The following is a 21,249-nucleotide window of genomic DNA, read 5'->3' as shown; positions in this document are numbered from 1 at the left end:
TCTACAGCCAATATTATACAGAACAGGCAAAAGCTGGATGGATTCCCCTTGTAAACCACAACAAGAGAAGGATATCTACTCTCACTACTCCTATTCAACATTGTTCTGGAAGTCCTTGCCAGATTAATCAGTCAGGAGAAAGAAAGAAAAACAGCATCCAGGAGGAAAAGAGGAAGTAAAACTCTCTCTCTTGGTAGATAATATGATTCTATACCCAGAAAACCCCATAGTCTCTGCCCAAAGGCTCCTAGATCTGATAAATAATTTCAGCAAAGTTTCAAGATACGAAATCAATGTACAAAAATAGGTAACATTTCTATACACCAATTATGTCCAGGCTGAGAGCCAAATAAAAAATGCAATTTTATTCACATTAGTGATTCAAAGAATAAAATACCTAGGAATACACCTAACCAGGGAGGTAAAAGAACTCTACAATTGGAATTACAGAACACTACTGAAAGAAATCAGTGAGCACACAAATTAATGAAAAAACATTCCATGCTCATGGTTAGGAAGAATCAATATTGTAAAAATAGCAATACTGCCTAAAGCAATTTACAGGTTCAATGTTATTTCTATCAAGTTACAGTGACATTTTTCACAGAAGTAGAAAAAAAGTATTCTAAAATTCATATGAAACAAAAAAGAGTTCAAATAGCCAAAGTAATTTGAAATAAAAAGGATAAAATCAGAGGCATTATACTACCCAACTTCAAACTATACTACAAGGCTACATTAACTAAAATGGCATAGTACTGGAACAGAAACAGACACATAGACCAGTGGAACAGCTTAGAGAACCCAGAAATAAAGTTGCAGATGTACAAACATCTAATCTTTGACAAAGTTAACAATAACGAGCAATTGGAAAAGGACTCCATTCAATAAATGGTGCTAGGATAAGTGTCTAGCCATATGCAGAAGATTAAAACTGGACCCCTTCCTTTCACTATATACAAAAATCGACTCATCATAAATTAAATACTTAAATATAAAACCTAAAACTATAAAAAACCTAGAAGAATACATAGGAAATACTATTCTGGACATAGGGCCTGGCAAAGATTTCATGATGAAAACTCTGAAAACAATTGCCACAAAAACAAAAACTGACAAGTGCAATTAAACTAAAAAGCTTCAGGACAGCAAAAGCAACTATCAATAGAGTAAACACACAACCTAGAGTATGGGAGATAATATTTGCCAACTATACATCTAGAATCTATAAGGAGTTTAAACAATTCAACAAACAAAAACCATTAAGGAATGGGCAAAGGACATTATATTAGTCAATTTTCCTATTGTATAAAGAAATACCTGAGACTGGATAATTTATAAAGAAAAGAGGTTTAACTGGTTTGTGGTTTTGCAGTCTACTTAGGAAGCATGATGCTAGTATCTGCTCAGCTTCTGAGGAAGCCTCAGGAAATTTGGCAAAGACATAGGATCGGCCTAAATGCCCATCAGTGGTGGACTAGATAAAGAAAATTTGGCACTTATACACTACAGAATACTACACAGCCATAAAAAGAATTTCATGGCCTTCACAGCAACATGGATGGAGGTGGAGACCATTATATTAAGCAAATTAACGCAGGAACAGAAAACCAAATAATCCATGTTTATCCTTCTAAGTGTGAGCTAAACATTGAGGATGTAGGAACACAAAGAAGGGAGCAAAAGACATCAGGGTCTACTTGAAGGTAGAGTGTGGAGGGTCAGGACCAAAAAGTACTTATCAGGTACTATGCTCATTACCTGGGTGACTCGATAATCTGTAAACCAAACCCTGAAACACACACCCATTTAACAAATCTGCACGTGCCCCCTGAACCTAAGATACAAGTTGAAAAAAAACAAAATGAAGAAAAATATTTTATTTTTGTTTGTAATAATGTGCTTTGAATAGTTTAGATATTTTTCTGCTGGTTTATGGACCTACTTTTTTTTTTTTTTTTTGAGACAGAGTCTTACTCTGTCTTCCAGACTGGAGTGCAGTGGCACGATCTTGGCTCACTGCAACCTCTGCCTCCCAGGTTCAAGTGATTCTCCTGCCTCAGCCTCCCAAGTAGTTGGGATTACAGGTACCTGCCACCATGCTTGGCTAACTTTTGTAATATTAGTAGAGACAGGGTTTCACCATGTTGGCCAGGCTGATCTCAAACTCTTGACCTCAGGTGATCTGCCTGCCTCACCTCCCAAAGTGCTGGGATTACAGGTATGAGCCACTGTGCCTGGCCATGGACCTACGTTTTTGTTTAATGTTATGCATAGTCAAAGATAATTATAGCAAGTTGCATCTTCAAGGCAAATGCCAATGTCAATCTCATTGAACCTCTTTGAATTAGTTTACTATCCTAAACTAAGATTTATAGTTTATTCAAGTCAAAAAGTGTGCTTGAATTAAGGTGGCATACATTGTTTAAGTGAAATGCCAGAGTATTTTAATTTTATGTTTCTGTGACCCAAGGGAATTAAAATAGATATTATGCCCTGAATCCCAGTGTCACTGACTGCCTGTGAACCATGTTAGACCCGGTATCAACAAAGGTCTCTTCAGCTAAGACTTCCTAGTGTTAGAAAGACAAGGACAGTAGGATCTCTAAAGCCCTGTGTCAATGTCACTACCACAAACTCCTGCAGCCAGGCCACTAAGGCATCTGCAGTCATCACGAACACTAATCTCAGCTGGAGAAGCTGTATGGAGACTACAACACTGCATTCACATAGTACCAGAACCACTGCACTCTGCCCAACTGTTTCCCACAGGCCCATCATCAGGTGAAAGTTTTCCCCTATGAAAGTCACTCTCTGACATTTGGAAGAGGAGAGTGTACCAGAAAATGCACAAGCATTAATGAGGGAATACCAGAAACATGAAAACACAATGGAACACAATGCCACTGAAGAAACATGAGAGTTTCCCAGTATCTGACCCCCAAATTTACAGAAGTTTATGTGTTTATTGAAAAGGAATTTAAAATAATGATCTTAAGAAAGCCAAGAGAGACAAAAGAGAATACAAGTAGACAATTCAATGAAATCAGAATAATTATTGAGCTCATGAATGAGAAATTTAACAAAGAAATAGATACTATAAAAAATAAGAAATCTTGGAGACAATTCAATCAATTAAGCAAAAAAAATTCAGTTGAGAGCTTTAATAAGTAGACTAGATAAAGCAGAAGAAAGAATCTGAACTTGAAAATCAGTCTTTTGAAATTATTCACAGGAAGAAATGAAAAAAGAATGGAGAAAGTGAAGACAGCTATGAGATTTATGGGACACCATTAAGTGAAGAAGTATTTGCATTATGTAATTTAAGAAGAGAAGAGACAGAGAAAGAAACTGAAGGCTTATTTAATGAAATAATTTTAAAAAATTTACAACTTACTAAGTCTTGGGAGAGATATGGATATTTGGATCCATAAAGCTCACAGATCCCAAAATAGATTAATCCAAAGAGGCACATTATAATCAAATTTTCAAAAGTCAAATACAGACAATTTTAAAAGCAACAAAGAAAAGCATCAAATTACATATAAGGGAGTTTCCATAGACCATTAGCAGATTTCTCAGTAGAAGCCTTGCAGGCCAGGGGCGAATGGCTTGGTGCTGAAAGGAATAAGAAAAACAAAAACAAAACTGCTAGCCAAGACATGCTGTCCTTCAGGGATGAAGGATAAATAAAGTGTTTCACAAATAAAAGCCTAAAGAACTCAATATTATTAGAACTACCTTATAAGAAATATTTAAGGAAGTCCTTCAAAGAGAAACAAAAGGATGACTATCCCTAACATGAATACATATGAAAGTGTAAAACTTTCTTCTAGAGGTAGTGATGGTTTAAAAATCATACATGCCCCTAGTATGAAGGTTAAAAGCCAGAATAAATAAATAGCCAATATGTTGGTTAGAAGCACATGATATAAAAAGATGCAAATTTGACATAAAACACAAATTGTGTATCAGGAGGAGCATAAAAATCTAGGGATTTTGTATGCAACAGAAGTTAAGTTTTTATCAGCTTAAAAGTGTGTATTGTTGTAACCAAACAGCTTAGCTTCAAACTGCCTTTAAAACCGTTTTTTCCTTTCTTTCTTTCCTCTTTTCTCCCCAGTCTCAGGATATAGTGTTGAGAGAAGCCACACACACATTTTCTAGAATATGCTGTGAACCTCCATTCCCTCTCCCTTTCCCACTTTATCCTCCTATGCCTTATGCACATTTATCTACCTAAATGCTTGTTAAATGCACATCATGCTCAGTTATCTGATCATACATTTTCGTAGAAGCCCCAGGACATGAATGCTGACACAGAACAGACACCTGCAGAATTCTCTCCCCATACAGGCCACCAAAAATCGTAACTAGCAAAGAGTCCAGCTGCTCACTTCTTGTAGAAAGAAGACAAAATAACAAGAATGAGGTATGATAAAAAGAGAGGAGACTTTATTATCCATGCTAGCAAGGGAAAGAGTGGAAATTATTTTTGAAGAATTCGACCCACTGTTCCTCTTGCTAGCCCAGATAATTAAATATCTTCTCTTTTTATCTATCATACTTCGTTCTTGTGATTTTGGCTTCTTTCTACAAGCGGCAAGCAGCCGGAGCCTTTACTGGTTACAAGATATTTTATGTAAACCTCATGGCAACTACGAAAGAAAACTCTACAGCAGATACACAAATGATAAAGTGAAAGGAATCAAAGCTTAGCACTACAGAAATTATCAAATAACAGAAGTAGACAAGAGAGGAAAAAATGAACAAATAACTACAAAATAACTTGAAGAGAAATAAAATTGCCATAGTAAGTTCTTATCAGTAATAACTTTGACTGTAAAAGGAGTTCATTCTCCAACCAAAATCACGTAGTTGCTGAATGAATTAAACAAGATCCACTGAAGTGACAAGACTTAAGGACAGACACAGGCTGAAATTAAAAAGATGGAAGGGGAAAGTCCATGTAAATGGTATCCGTAAGAGAGCAGGAGTGGCTATTCTTACATCTGATAAAATAGACTTCAAATCAAAAGTTGTCACAATAGACACAGAAGGTTATTCTTTAATGATAATGGGGTCATTCATTAAGATAACTCAACCATTCTAAATATGTATACACCCAATATTGGAGCAGCTAAATATATAAAGCAAATATTAATGAACATGAAAGGAGAAATAGAAATACAATATGGTACTTCAAAATCCCACTTTCAACAAATTTTCAATCAAAATTAATAAGGTGATACTGGACTTAAATTGAACTTTTGACAAAATTGCCCTAACAGACATTTATAATTGATACAAGTTAGAAAAGTATTATCTCTGTTTCCTATATTTTAAAGCCACAAGGGTTGTTTGAGTTTATTTTTATACCTCTGGTGCTTAGAATACAAATTTCAGTTTAGAAGGAAGTTTTTATTACATTGAGAAAGCAAATTGCAGCTGATAATAGAGAAATGGTTACTATCTTATTTGTGTATGTATGACTCAAGTTTACACAGGTAAGCCTGAAGCTACACAAATATGAATGTGTCCAAATCTGGAATGATTTTAGGTCCCCTAACAATGTAGAAAGCAGGAAAGCCAATTAGAAGGATGACATTATTGCTGAGCAAATTTGAGGACAGGATATCTCTAAAGGGAAGTAAATTATGTTCATTGGTTAGAAAACCTTATACTTTTTTATTTAGTATTTTTTGAATTTAGGGATATTCAGAGTATCTTTTCTGTAATATGCTTGATAAAAGATACTGAAAAGTATTGTTGAACAAACCTGAAAATTCAAATATTCTGACTGGCAGTTATCTTAAGAGAGGATCATTCTATTCAATTAAGAATGAAGCTGATTTGAAGCTAGACTCCTCCAATAATTGAAAGGGTTGGTTTCTTTCCAGTTAACCTGCATTATTAGGTATACCTCTTCACGTGTGCTAACTGAATGCATGCGTGTTTTACGTCACCTTTTTCCATTGTGAATTTTGAACTTCAATTTTCCTTTCCAAAGAAATTACTATGACTGAATTTACTATTTAATTTCCACGCCTGTCCATCAGCCACATAGTTTTTGCTCAGTTTCTCAGCTCTTCAATTACTGTTGCCAATTAGCAAGAGGAAAAGTAGTGAGATAATCAGGCTTATGTCCCTGTACATTTTTCTCTTTGGAGTTTTGATGTCTCAAGTGCTACTGCCTTTAGTTTTCTGATGTATTCAAAAGGTATTTCATTTTTATATTTTTTCCAGCTTGTCTGGTTATACTTGAGATGAGAGAGAGAGAGAGAGAGAGAGATAAATTGTTGGGCAAAATGCTAGTCAGCCTTTGACAGAGGAGTCAACTACGTGTGTAATATTAACACTAGCATCTTTATATTTTAAAAGCGAAGTCCAACGGGGAGCAAAAAGAAGAAAAGTGAATGTAGGGAAAATGGAGAGAACCACAGGAATATTGATGGCAAAAAATAATGATCTGTCATGTGAACCAGAAGTCGATGAGGCGTCACTGAAATAATCTATTTTTATTTAACATCAGCTGGCACAAGTGAATAGTAATTTTTGCTTGTTTGGTAGTTTATGGACCTTGAAGGAAATACTAACTTACATCTTCTTTGGTCCTCACTTTATTCCCTAATTCATCAGATTTTTATTTAGCTTTTTATTCATTTCTATTTTAGACTAAAATTAATTTCACAACACTATTATCTTTCCATTTCCCTTTTACTTAATTTTCAGCTTCATTTGAGTCTTGAGTTGTGCTCAATTTTACATAAAATTAAGGAGAGGTGCATAGGTCTCATGCCCATTATTTTTTTCTCCTCTCCTTTTTTTTCTATTTTGGATATTATTATTTAGTTTTTAGTATTACCGGTTTTAAAGCAGATAAACCTCTCCATGTGTTACCATCGTCAGAAATTATCTACATATTTAGTAGTCAATAGTAATCTGGGACAGCACTCTCCAATAAACTGATCTCTCCAATATGGTAGGTACATGTGACTATTAAACTCTTGAAATGGATTACTATTACTGAGAAATTGATACTGTGTTTTTTTAATTTTAACTAATTTAAATTTTAAATGGCCACATGTGTCTAGTAACTACTGTATTGTACAGTCAGATCTAGAACATATATAATTTACTTAGGTAAATTTACCCCAGATTACTTTACAAAAATGTCTAATTTGACATATTTACACAAAATATATTTTTGAATTTTCCAATGTAGGCACTTATTCCTTTGTATTATTAATAAAATAATGTCAAGGTTGTTAATGAGGAATTTAACTGTTGAAAAGGTTATACTATTCTTTTTTTTATTTCAAACCACTATACTTTCTTGAAATAATAATAAGATGCCTCATACCTAAGAAAACTATAAAATATAAATTTATACTAAGTTTTTTGCTTCAATTATCATGGTTGCAAAAATAGCAAATCACTTAATATAGTTTTGTTTACTTAAAGGAATTGGGAGTTAAATAATATTTGATTAAATACTTGGGAGATTTTATTTCATTAATTGTATCTTGTTCCTAAATTTTATTTAGATTTATATTCTATATTCATTAATACTATACAATTAGCAGTCTGTAATTGATAAAATAATATCTTTTTGACAGTTTGAGGAATTTTAATACAAAAATAAATGGTTAGTTTCTAGCATATTTTGGGGAAAGAAGTCATCTATATTACTTTGACATTTTTCTAAATCATTAATGATCTCACAATTTTTCCTTTGCATTAAATAAATACTAAAGTTATTTTAATGGAAATGGAAGGGATTTTCTAACTTTTGGAGAAGAAGCCACTTTTATCATCTGTTATGGAATATCGTACCTTTCAATTTATTAGTGTCAGCATGATGATTGCTATCATATGATATTTTTAAAAATCAGTAAACAAGTTTAGGAACAAAAGCAATAGGAATATACTGCAAAAACATAATAAATACTAAGTTAAAAATATATAATGGTGAAATTGCCATCAAATAAGAGCTCAGTGCTAATGCACGGTGTAGTATTATAATCAATTACTCAGATTAATTGTAGTTTATGTGGCAGAGGATGAGGGATAGCAAAAAAAAAAAAAATTACAACTTTCAAAAATGCTGGTAATATCAAGATATCAGCTGTCCCTTGCTTTGCTACAAATTCTGTATTTTAATTTTTTAATTGACAATGTTGTACATCATGTTATTTTTTAATTGTGCTTTAGGTTCTGGGGTACATGTGCAGATCATGCAGGATTGTTGCATAGGTACATACATGGCAAGGTGGTTTGCTGCCTCCATACCCCCCATCACCTATATCTGGCATTTCTCACCATATTATCTCTCCCAAACCTCCCCACCCCCTACTGTCCATCCCCTAGCCACCCCCCAACAGACCCCAGTGTGGGATGCTCCCCTCCCTGTGTCCATGTGTTCTCATTGTTCAACACCTGCCTATGAGTGAGAACATGTGGTGTTTGATTTTCTGTTCTTGTGTCAGTTTTCTGAGAATGATGGTTTCCAGATTCATCCATGTCCCTACAAGGGACACGAACTCATCATTATTTATGACTGCATAGTATTCCATGGTGTATATGTGCCGCATTTTCCTTGTCCAGTCTATCATCAATGGACATTCGGGTTGGTTCCAGGTCTTTGCTATTGTAAACAGTGCCAGAATGAACATATGTGTGCATGTGTCTTTGTAATAGAATGATTTATAATTCTTTGGATATATACCCAGTAATGGGATTGCTAGGTCAAATGGAATTTCTATTTCTAGATCCTCGAGAAGTCGCCACACTGTCTTCCACAATGGTTAAACTAATTTACACTCCCACAAACAGTTAAAAGTGTTCCTGTTTCTCCACATTCTCTCCAGCATCTATTGTCTCCAGATTTTTTTAATGATCGCCATTCTAACTGGTGAGAGATGGTATCTCAATGTGGTTTTGATTTGCATTTCTCTAATGACCAGTGATGATGAGCATTTTTTCATATGTTTGTTGGCCTCCTGTATGTCTTCTTTTGTAAAATGTCTGTTCATATCCTTTGCCCACTTTTGAATGGGTTTGTTTGTTTTTTTTCTTGTAAATCTGTTTTAGTTCTTTGTAGATTCTGGATATTAGCCCTTTGTCAGATGGGTAGATTGCAAAAATTTTTTCCCATTCTGTTGATTGCTGGTTCATTCTAATATTGCTTCTTTTGCTGTACAGAAGCTCTGGAGTTTAATTAGATCCCATTTGTCTATTTTGGCTTTTGTTGCCATTGCTTTTGGTGTTTTAGTCATGAAGTCCTTGCCTATGCCTATATCCTGAATGGTTTTGCTTAGGTTTTCTTCTAGGGTTTTTCTGGTGTTAGGTCTTATGTTTAAATCTTTATTCCATTTGGAGTTAATTTTATTGTAAGGTATCAGGAATGGTCCAGTTTCTGCTTTCTGCACATAGCTAGCCGGTTTTCCCAACACCATTTATTAAACAGGGATTCCTATCCCATTGCTTTTTTTTGCCAGGTTTGTCAAAGATCAGATGGCTGTAGATGTGCGATGTTGCCTCCAAGGCCTCTGTTCTGTTCCATTGGTCTATATCTCTGTTTTGGTACCAGTACCATGCTGTTTTGATTACTGTAGCCTTATAGTATAGTTTGAAGCCAGGTAGCGTGATGCCTCCAGCTTTGTTCTTTTTGCTTAGGATTGTCTTGGCTATGTGGGCTCTCTTTTGGTTCCATATGAAGTTTAAGGTGTTTTTTTACAGTTCTGTGAAGAAGGTCATTGGTAGCTTGATGGGGATAACACTGAATCTATAAATTACTTTAGGTAGTAGGGCCATTTTCACAGTATTGATTCTTCCTAACCATGAGCATGGAATGTTTTTCCATCTGTTTGTGTCCTCTCTCGTACATCATGTTTTTAATAGTGAATATTTTTGAAATTCTCAATCTCTAGTTTCATATATAAGCCAAAGACATGAGCATTTGAATCATCTAGAGTTCTCTAAACTAACTTATGGCCTAACAGGCATTAGAAATGTGATCTTTAATATCCGTAAAATTATTCATTTTGGTTGCTCTTTGCCTACACTGTTGAAATCAACCAAACCTATCCTTTTATACATTTTAATGTGTTATCTAAATGTATAATGTCTTCCATCACAGAAGTTTTCTAAAATATCAGAAAAGTGTTTGAATAAGATATGATTAAAAACGTGACCCTATTTTTCAGCCCTAGGATTATCAACATTAGGGCATTTATATTTTTCATTTGGGCTTGTTTTTACATAGCATTTAAAGTTATAGGTATATCAACCTCATTTTAAACATTAAAACTTTACACTAATCTTTGTTATACTTTAACCTACTTTTAATAATTTAATGTTTAAATAATTATTTCCTTCTGCTCTAACAGTCTTCTCAGATGAGGTCATTTTTCGACCATCAAATTTTAATCTCAAATTACAAATGTATATATTTGATTACTTAAATTTTATCTCAAATTGCAAATGTATATGTAATTCATCAAAAAGTATCTGCTTTTTTTCTAGTCTGCCTTTTATTCATTATCTTCCTTGTTCTCCCATTTTCATCCTTACTTTCTATCCTCCTTCCTTGTTCTCAAAGAATTAAAGATTACCCTAGCAGCCTTGCATACTTTTAGAGGGTACTCACAATAATTATTCAAATAAATTTTTAACAAAGACTAGTAATACATTATTTTCTACTCTGAAATTCAAAGTGATACTGCTGTGTCTATATCAGGACATGTACATTTTACCTTTGGCATTTATTGTGCTAAAGAGCTGCTCCTAGATAATTTTGATATGCAGTTGAGAAAAATACCAGTGGGCAGCTGCTCAAACATTATTTTTGACAGTGGATTGTACCATTATGTGAAGTCCTATAAAGATGCCAAATTATTAAACCAATCATATTCTAAATTTTGCAAATTGGTTGAGATGACAGTTTACTTATGAAAGCATTAAGTAATATATCATCTTAGCTGCATTCAGTGACACTTGCATACTCACACATGCACATGCACACAGATCCATGTCAGAATAAATTATCAGCTTCATGATTTGAGCAAGAATTCAGTGTATAGTATTAAATTTTTTCTTCATCCAGACCAGTGTAAGAGTTCTGTTGCTTCTTCAGAAAGTCATAGTCTACCTCTACACTGTCCCATAGGTAGCCTCTGGCCTCATGTGGCTATTTAACTCTTGAAATGTGGCAAGTCCAATTTGAGATTTGGTATTAAAAAAAGACTGGAAGATATCTCACCAGTAATTTTTATATTCATTGCATATTGAAATAATAACATTTTGGATATATGTATTTTAATACAATATATTATTAGAGCCAATTTGACTTTATTCTTATTTCTCTGAATGTGGCTCCTAGAAAATTTTAAACTACATATATTTCTTGGATTTGTGGCTCACATTATATGTCCATTGGACCATACCAATTGCATTAGCCCATTTTGCTTTGCTGTAAAGGAATACCTGAGGCTGGATAATTTATAAAGAAAAGAGGTTTATTTTGTCTCAGGTGTCTGCAGACTGTACAAGAAGCACGGTGCCAGATCTGGTTCTCGTGAGCCCTCCGAAAGCTTAGAATCGTGGTGGAAGGCTCAGGGAGAGCTGGCATCTATCATAGCGAGAGAGGAAGCAAGAAGGAGGAGCGGAGGTGCCTGGCTCTTTAAACCAGCTCTCATGTGAACAAGTAGAGTAAGTGAGAACTCACTTTTTACCATGGGGAAGGCACCAAGCCTCCCCACTAGGCCCCACCTTCAACATTGGGGATCACATTTCAACATGAGATGTGGAGGGAACAAATATCCAAACTATGTCACCAATTTAGTTCATCATCATGGCTCTAACTACATTATTGCAAAAAATAAAATGTAATAAGATAATTTTATTCTCCAAATATTTTTATATTCACAGATGATGATTTTTTTTTCCTCTCAGAAAATGAATGTGGAATAGCACATTGGATGTTTAACCACAATTTAACTAAAACCTCTTTTGATACCCTCATAGATCTAAGGGTATAGATAGCCTCTTCTATAGATGAAAATTACTATGAATAATTCTAGGTGGTTTCACTTCACATATAGATATTATTTATCAATGATTCATTTATATTCAAATTAATTATTTTATGTTTTCAATAGCTGTTTACAACCCTGATTCTTTGTAGGATAATGAAACTGTCACTTTTTTCTCACTATTGAGGTCAAATGCACCTTCAGGGCCAAGATTATCTGTAAAAGTTAGGGAAGATGTTAAAGTAAAATTGGTGATGTGAGAACTTAAAAAGTTTGTTCATTTGGTGGCCCATCTTCTGTTGACGTTCATGCTATCTCTTTGAGATACCCTCTCCCCACTCTTCAGACCTCCATTCAGCCACTTTAATCAACAAGTCACAGACATTATCTTTACTCTCCACTGCTATGGTCCTTGAGTGATTTTTAATACTGTTTTGAAAAGAATCCTTCTATCAAAATACTCTTGTTTCCCTCTGTGTCTTTCACTGTTAGACCCTCTTAGCTACCATAAAATCTATCATCCTTCAGAACAGACACGTTTTCAAGATCTCTAAGTTTGAGATTGCCTTCTCTCTACAATGACACCTATTTTTTCTCACCTTGCCTTCATTTTCATCAAACTTTTTCTTATGTGACTTCTAGTCTTTTACCTCACTATTGTATATTTCTTTTATTCTGGTTATTCCTGCCTTGCATTCTTATGTGACTTCTAGTCTTTTACCCCACTATTGTAGTTTTATTCTATTCTGATTATTCTTGCCTTACCTTCCCATAATTCCTGCCTACTTGGGAGTGTCCAGACGGCCTTTCCAGCATTGATTTCCCATCCCTTGTATCACACCCCAATCTGTGCTATTCCTGCTTAGGCTCCCAGGCCACTGATTGAGTCCATAAAAACCAACTGGCTGTTCTCAAGTCTTTTCACATTTATGTTGTGCTCCGAAAATATCCTAGAATACTTACTCCAGAATTTTGTTCCCTCTCTATTTCGACACTCTTAGAAACCAACATGCCTCCTCTTTTATTTAGAAGAATAAATCAAACTACAAAATGGGGTTAATTTTGCCAACTCCCCACCTCTGTGCTTTATCATTCTAAGCATCTAGAGATGTTTAAATACCTAAAAATTTTATGTACTTTGATTGGTCTTGGGGTTATAAAGATGTATGTTCCTAAGGCGCTTATAGTTCAATGTAGGAAATATACAAAAACGAAAGAATTCTAGAATGAGATACATGTTTATAGCAAAGACAGAAACAGAATGTTATTGGAACATTGGAGTGGAAATATTTGAATCTTCATGAATCTTTATGAAATGATATGAAAATTAAGGATATGGTATAATACGTTGTTCAGGATGAGTAGGCAGGTTTTTGTCAACTCTCTTACTTTGATAAATGAATTAACTCTTCACACACACACACACACACACACACACACACAGACACACACATACACACACACACACACTTGTTTTTTTTTAATAAACAAGCCATGAAAGCATTTCAAAATGGAAAAAAAGATCTATGCTCTCAATGAACCACTAATGGGGTCAGCACAATTCTATTTTTCTATTTCATTTTTTCCATTCTGTGGTATGGTACTTTCTGCAAAAGATGCTTATTCTCCTGCATCTATTAGTAACCTTGGATTCCTTTTGATTGAAGAACCTTTTTGACTTCCAAGGCCACAATGGCATTTACTTCTTTATCAGCTATCTATCCTATAAATGTCCTTGGAATAGGAAAAATATATACTTGAAATCAGAGTAATCTTTATCAGAGGAATTCACAAGAAGGAACAAATTCATATAAATATTTACTGCCTTAGCTGATACTTATGTATGTATATTTTGTGTATATCCTTACTTAGAATACAGCAATCAAATTTGGAGCCAAAATTAGCAGGGATAATGTCAAGGTGAAAGAGATTTTATCCTTGCTATTTCATGAACATGACAGATCTATTACAGAGATCAGCTCAATTGCTCTTTTAAAAACTGAAAAGCGGTGGCTGTGAATTCTACTTTTGAAGTATCTCATTCTAATTCTGTGATGTGTATTTGGTTACATCTGGGCCCAAACAAGAAATGCCTCTCATCATTATACTGTCTGATATATTGATTATATGGCTGTATTCCATCATGATATAATGACTGTGGTTATATTCAAGTGTTTTAAAAATATAAATGAAATTATTAAATTTATTTGCCAGGAATAATTTGAATTCACTGTCTCATATTCAGGTTCAAAACATTATTTGTGGCTGGAGAACGATGTGATATAGAGACCCTGGAATGGTCCAAAAGTGTCTTCAGAGTACCCGTCTTAGACCATTGGTGGCAAACTGGTGAGCATTTTCCTAGCATGTACGTAAGTATTAAATAAATGTCCCAAAACACTGCAGGGATTGGAGGAAACTTTTGAACTATGACCAGAAGATCAGGCACAAACTCAGGATTCAAGTGGTTCAGGTTTCAGGAAAAATAAGCAATTTTTTTATTGTTCTGTTATTAATAATGTCTTCACAAGTGACGTTGATGCCATCATTGTCTTGGTCCCTAGGTGTAAAGCACTAAAGACCTCTTTATCTTCTCTTTTTTTGTTTCCTATATCTGGTAAGTTACTAAGCCTCATATTTTCCTTTAAAGTACATTTTGGGTTCATCCCACCTTCAGTATTCCCATTGCCTTTGAACTGTGGCAGCTGCTTATCGTCTGTCCTGATTTAAAGTATCCTAATCACTCATCTCTGTTTTCTCTGCTTTTTTATACACCCTGTACACTGCTCCCAGAGTCCCTCTATGAAGCCTTATTCCTCGCATAGGACTCTTTGGCCACCTTCTATATTCTGTAAAATCTAATATATTCTACCTAGCATTCAAGGCAGAGAAATTTATTTTTCTTCAAAACAATCATCATTGCATATGTAATTTATTCATTTAATTTATTTTGGTTATTCTCTGTAGTCCTCTCACTAAGTGTTCTTGGGAAACAAATTTTCATATTAAATGGATTAACTATAAACTTTGGAATAAGCAGACAACTACCACAACAAGAACGCTTCTTCTTCTTTGGAGGGATGGCTGTATACATGACAGTGGGTACATTGTCTAGAAGCCATTTAGCTCCTCACCAAGTATAGAGATTTTAAACAGTTTGACTCACTGAAAGCAACTATGAGCCTTGGCAGTCCTACAACCTTCATAGATACATATTTTGGTTCAGTCCCAGTTAGTTCAATGAATTAGATCAGCATTTTTATATACATGTTGTCAGTATTCTCACCTTCTGTGCTTCTGGGGCAGAATATCCAATTTGGGTTAAAAATGAATCATTACTTCACAAAAAATCAGTTCTGATTATAAAAATGATTTTCATATAAAAGATTAACTTAATGACTAAACCTCAAATTCAGTGTTTGATATTTCTGAAATTTTTGATTCTGAGAAATTATACTTTTTATATTATGTCCTTGAATATTGTTCTTTAACAATATGTTTTCTGGCTGCGCATGGTGACTAACGCCTATAATTCCTGCACTTTGGGAGGCCAAGGCAGGCAGATCACTAGAGGTCAGGAGTTTGAGACCAGTCTGGCCAACGTGGTGAAACCCATCTCTACTTAAAATACAAAAAACTAGCTGGGCATGTTAGTGCATGCCTGTAATCCCAGCTACTCGGGAAGCTGAGGCAGGAGAATCACTTGAACCCGAGAGGCGGAGGTTTCAGTGAGCTGAGGTCCTGTCATTGCACTGAAGCCTGGGCAACAGAGCAAAATTCAGTCTCAAAAAAAAGTTTTCTCCTTTGAAATATGAAGTATAAAATGATCAGAGCAGAAGACACTTTCCTTACATTTTCCCTAGGATGAAAATCAGAAGGTTTCTATTCCCTCCAGTTTTATTTACTAAGGGGAAAATTGGGTACTACTTACTTAGACTCAGTTTTGTAACTATTTAGAAAATACCAAATATAAGACTGTTGAGAACAATGCTATGTGTAGAAATACATAAAAACAGGTGGAGAATTATTGCTTCTGCAAGAAGAATATTTACAGTATTTAAGTATTCCCATTAGCCAGGAAAGTTTTAATAGTTATTTTCTTGGTCATGAACTGGAAAATGTTTTATCACCTTTAAGATAATTTCCTTTATCTGGTCAAAATGGAGGAATTACTTCCCACATAAATGTGACCTGACACAAACGCTTGCAGAGGCGTTCTGTGTTTCCTTCTTCAAGGTGACTGTGCCGAAACTCAGTGAAGAAAGCCAGCACATTCAGAAATACAATTAGAAAATTCTTTTACTTTTTCTTATGGACACCTTTGTACATAATAGCATGTGTGGATGTATGTAGTTAGTGTAGTCAGGCTTGCAGAAAAGCTCACCGAAGCCTGCGACAAGCATATGAGGTCCCTGGTGATACTGAGTTTCATGAGAATTTGCAATTTTTCTTCAATGTATTATTCCAAGGGAATTAATAGCCATATTATGTCAGTGTGCTGACACTGTAATCAGGTTGGAGTGACTGTTAATTGCCATAGAAAATATGTGGATTTTACTGATGATATGACTGATTTTTTTCAATTTTCATTGTCCTCATCCCATTTGATTTTACAGCATTTGGTATTCTGTCCTGCTAAACTACACAAATACATTTGGATGGGTAGATAGATAGCTACTAGGTAGATCGCTAGATCATTTTGTGCTTTGTAAAATAATTTCAATATAGGTGAATCAGAGGTCAACTACTAACAGGAACGTAGTCAGGATCTCTACTCATTTGCATAAAAATCAATTTATCATGTTTAACGTTGTATGTCATGATAAGTAGTTACAAAATGATACTGAAGGGCTGGGCATGGTGGCTAATGCCTTTAATTCCAGCATTTTGGGAGGCCGAAGAGGGTGGATCACGAAGTCAGGAGTTCAAGACCCATCTGACCAACATGGTGAAACACCATCTCTGCTAAAAATACAAAAATTAGCCAGGCGTGGTGGTGCGTGCCTGTAATCCTAGCTACTCAGGAGGCTGAGTCAGGAGAATCGCTTGAACCCTGGAGGTGGAGGTTGCAGTGAGCTGAAATTGCACCACTGCACTCCAGCCTGGGCAGCAGAGTAAGACTCAAGCTCAAACACACACACACGAAGTTCAACATTTTCAACCATTCTTCCTTAAAGTGCTATCAAATTGGTGTTTGATTCCAAGGGAAAGGGCAAGTATGTTATGAGTTATTATGAACTCTTAACAAAACATCTGATATTTCTAGCGCATTCACGAGTTTCCTAGTTTTGTATTTCAAATAGGTGGTAGTGCATTTCTCCAAGACGTGTGCTAGTAAACACATGTTAATGTTTAAGAGAAGGTTAACTTTAACCAAAGAATTATTTCCTTTATTTCAAATTTCAGATTTTCTACAGAGTCCCCTTTTCTTGTTATTGACTTAGAAGCTGATATTTTTTACATACTTGTACACTTCTATGAACCTTTCATATAAATTCATATATGTACGATTTCATATGTATATGGATAACTCATGAAAGTTTGCTCTCTGATTACCTTGATATATGTGTACAAATGAGCTGCTTAGAAACTGAGATATGTAATTTGAAATGAGTAAGGGATATGTTAAGTAACTATAATGTGTGGATAAAAATTAATTAGTTCCTTTGACTTAAGTCGTAAGAAGGGACTCTGCAGTCAATTCATTTATATGACCATGTTTTATTAATCAGGGTTCTCCAGAGAGACAGAATTCATAGATAGAGATACAGATTTAAAAGAGCAGACTTGTTAGATAGATTGGCTGACTTGATTACGGAGGCTAAGAAGTCCTGTAACAGGCCATGTGAAAGCTGGAGACCCTGGAATTCTGGTAGTGTAGCTCAGTCCGAGTCCAGAAGCCTCAGAATCAGGGAAGTTAATGAATGGTGTCACTCTTAGTTCAAGACCGAAAGCTTGAGAACTCAGGGGGCCACTTGTATAAGTCCTGGACTCCAAAGAAGCGGGGAGCCTGGAGTTGTTGTCTACAGATAGAAAAAGAGTATTCCATCTTCAGCAGATGGATACTTCTTTCCTCTGTTCTTGTTCTTTCTGGTCCTGGCTGACTGGATAGTGCCCTCCCGCAATGAGGAAAGATCTTCTCATCTTGTGCTCTCAAACTTGTGCTTCTCATCTTGTGCTCTCACATGTTAGTCTCTTCTGGAAACATCTTCCCAAACACAATAAAAAATAATACTTTTCTAGGTTGCTAAGTATTTCTTAATACAGTCAAGTTGACACTTAAAATTAACCACCACACATTATTATTGTTACTCTCGTGCAATTTGTATTAATTAGTACCAACAGATTCTAGAGACTAGCATCCTTTTTTATTTCATTAATATAGTCATTCTTTGATATCTGATTTAAATAAAACCTAATATTCTAAATGGAGAGCTAGGCTGTGGAAAATACAAGAACAAATTAGCACCCTCCACCCCAATATGAATATTTTATTAAATTGTTGCTGTTCAGTACCACTGAAGCATGAAGCTCTTGCTTTAGAATATAATAATGTAAATATTTAATGTTCTTATGAAGGAAATTGGTCTTGTCAAGTTTAGAGAGGAGAGTTGTCTCTATTTGTTTCTAAATCTGTACAAAAGCCAAATTGTCATTCACCCAGATGTTTTATCTTCACAGTAACTCATCCATAAGAAGACTGAAAACATCTGGGTTATTGACTAAATTTTTTCATTTTCTTTTTTACCCAGAGATAGAGAAACAGAGGTGTTACAATCATAATTTAAAACTGGAAAATAAAGAAGATAATTGTTTCATTAAAACGTGGTAATTCATGTGCAAAAAAAAAAAGAACAGCCAAAACTTCACTGTCCTCAGCTGTACAATCCCCTATAACAATAAAACACTATATTGTTACAGAGGTCAGACAGGAAGCACAATTTTGGAAGAAAAGAACTGTCAGTGCAGTGCATGGTGGCCTTTGCAGGATTTTTTTTCTTGTGATTTAAGATGACTTCTTGTTTTTATGAGTAAATGAACTAGTACAGAAAAAGATTTGCTAAAGTTCAGAGACTTACTATTAAATCCTAAATACATTAGATCTGTTTTTTCCTTTCCTTCCTTTTCCTTCATTCCTCCCTCCTTCCCTCCCTCCCTTCCTCCTTTCGCTCCCTTCCCTCCCTCCCTTCCCCCTCACTCTCTTCTTCCTTTCTTTCCTCCTTACCTCTCTCTTCCATCCTTCTTCCCTCCCTCCCTTCCTTTATTTTGCTACAAGATATGGTACTGGTTTAGAAATGATTGTAACAAAACATCCTCGAGCCCCAATGTTTAATGTTATTTAATCCTAGGTAAAAACACTTTATTCTTTGTCCTGCTATCACTCAGGTACTTCATGACAGCTACAAAGATAGAATTTCAAGTGCCACAGTGGCTTTTATAAAGGACAACTTAGTGAAGGGTTTATTTCAATAGAATTCACTGGACACAGTGTGTATACTTACCACCAGAAGATCTAGAGCTTATATTGAAAGGGTTTCAAGTGTCCGGGTACTGATGACATAGTCTAAATGAGGTAATGAACACCAACTTGAGCAGCACTAGGTGATTTTATTGTTTGTTTTCATCATATTAATGGAAGATTCTTAGATAATTTTCGTAATTCTTAGATAATTTACAGAATTTTTTAAACTCTAAGGAAGAATTTCAGTGAAATTGAACTCTAAGGAATTTTAAGCTCTAAAGAATTTCAATGAAAAAACAGTAGTCATCTAATAAATTGAGACATTGGTGATGTTTGAAACTATTGATCTTACTTTATCTGCCTTGAGCCATCTTTGTTGAGTTCTTGTATCTTGGTATAATCTGAGTATTTCACTCCATACTTTATTGAACTGCTTTGGTTTAAATTGCAACTATAGTTCCGAAGTAACTATAGTCTATCTACAGCCTAACTCTTCTTCCATTGAGAAAGAATCTGATAATTTTAGATTTTGTTAAACTGGGCCCAGTGGCTACAGCAAACTTCAGTCATGTCAGCTCCTAAATCTAAACTATTGATTCTAAGGGTACACATACCCTAATACCATATTATTAAAAAGTTTTAAGGGCTACTTGGCATGATTTCTTATTTTTGCACAGCTTGGTAAGTTAATATTCCTGACAGCAGACAACTGAGACAAGACTTTTAACTACAGAAGTTGACTAGGCTGATCAAATTTAATCCTTATTAGTAGGAATGTGTGGAGAAAATTCATTAGCCCAGAAATTTTTTAAGACAGCAATACATTTTATTTCAAACATCAAAACCACAAAATAGAATAATTACTAAGAGTTCAATAACAGAGATCTCTGTGGGAAATGTTATAGGCACGACTACAGCCCTGTCTCATTCCTCCTAAGTAAACTCATTGTAAAACACTTAACTAGAAATTGAGGATTTGATAGGTAAGATATTAAAGTCTAAGTCAATTTTTTTCCCCCGATTGTCCTCTTCCATTGTTACTCTTGAATTCTCAGACATTTTTCTTTCATGTGTCCATGCTGATCTAGTGAATTGCAGAGAGATTTTAATCTGTCAGACTGTAGTTCTGAACATTTAGGCTATAATAGGGAATTTTATATCCCTGGAATCAGCATTGAAAACATTAGGCCTCTTGTTATTTCTTTTATTTTTAAAACATTTTACAACTGTGTGTTAGATGTGTGACTTTCTTCCTAAGTTACTTAGCTTGTGTACTGTGCAAAATCTTGTACATTTACTGCAAAATGCATTCCTAGGCATAAGTTGTAAAAGGCTCTATATGTTTGATGTGACAATGAAGAAAGTATATTATGGGTGACTTGAGGACTCCATCTTGAATTATTTAAAAATCTGTTTCCTATGGTTTGGGTGCCAATAGCCGTTAGCAAATATTCCTCTGGCTACAGATTGGGGAGCAGAATATTTCCATGTGCTATATCAAATGCTTCCTTCTGGATTTTGCTTTTAAACTACTTATTATTCTCTGCTTCTGTATTTTACCCAGTAATTTCTGAGTCTATCAAATTTGCGCTATGTTAGTAGAGTTTCTTTAAAGTACATGCCTGTGTTTCAAAGATAATCCATTGAACTAGTGTGAAATGCAAACTATAGAACTCAAAGAGCTGGATTGTACTGAACTGGCAAAACACAGCCCTATGAATGAGGTTGTCCGGGAGATACCCTAGGCTACTT

At 34.9% G+C, this 21,249-nt stretch overlaps 1 protein-coding gene across 2 annotated transcripts in view; it reads left to right on the top strand.

The window, feature by feature from the left end:
* Window positions 1-21,249, top strand: part of ACSS3 (acyl-CoA synthetase short chain family member 3) — a 157,173-nt gene that overhangs the window by 92,406 nt on the left and 43,518 nt on the right. For both annotated transcript variants that reach the window (XM_012442092.3, XM_012442093.3), the window contains exon 9: window positions 14,281-14,384. In XM_012442092.3, the coding sequence (XP_012297515.1) occupies window positions 14,281-14,384 (104 nt within the window). The remainder of the gene's footprint in view (window positions 1-14,280; window positions 14,385-21,249) is intronic.

The sequence above is a fragment of the Aotus nancymaae genome, unplaced genomic scaffold (assembly GCF_030222135.1).
Source record: "Aotus nancymaae isolate 86718 unplaced genomic scaffold, 86718_ANA_hifiasm-v0.15.2.pri h1tg000016l, whole genome shotgun sequence".
Classification (NCBI taxonomy): Eukaryota; Metazoa; Chordata; class Mammalia; order Primates; family Aotidae; genus Aotus; species Aotus nancymaae.
This window is presented reverse-complemented; position numbering and strand designations above follow the sequence as displayed.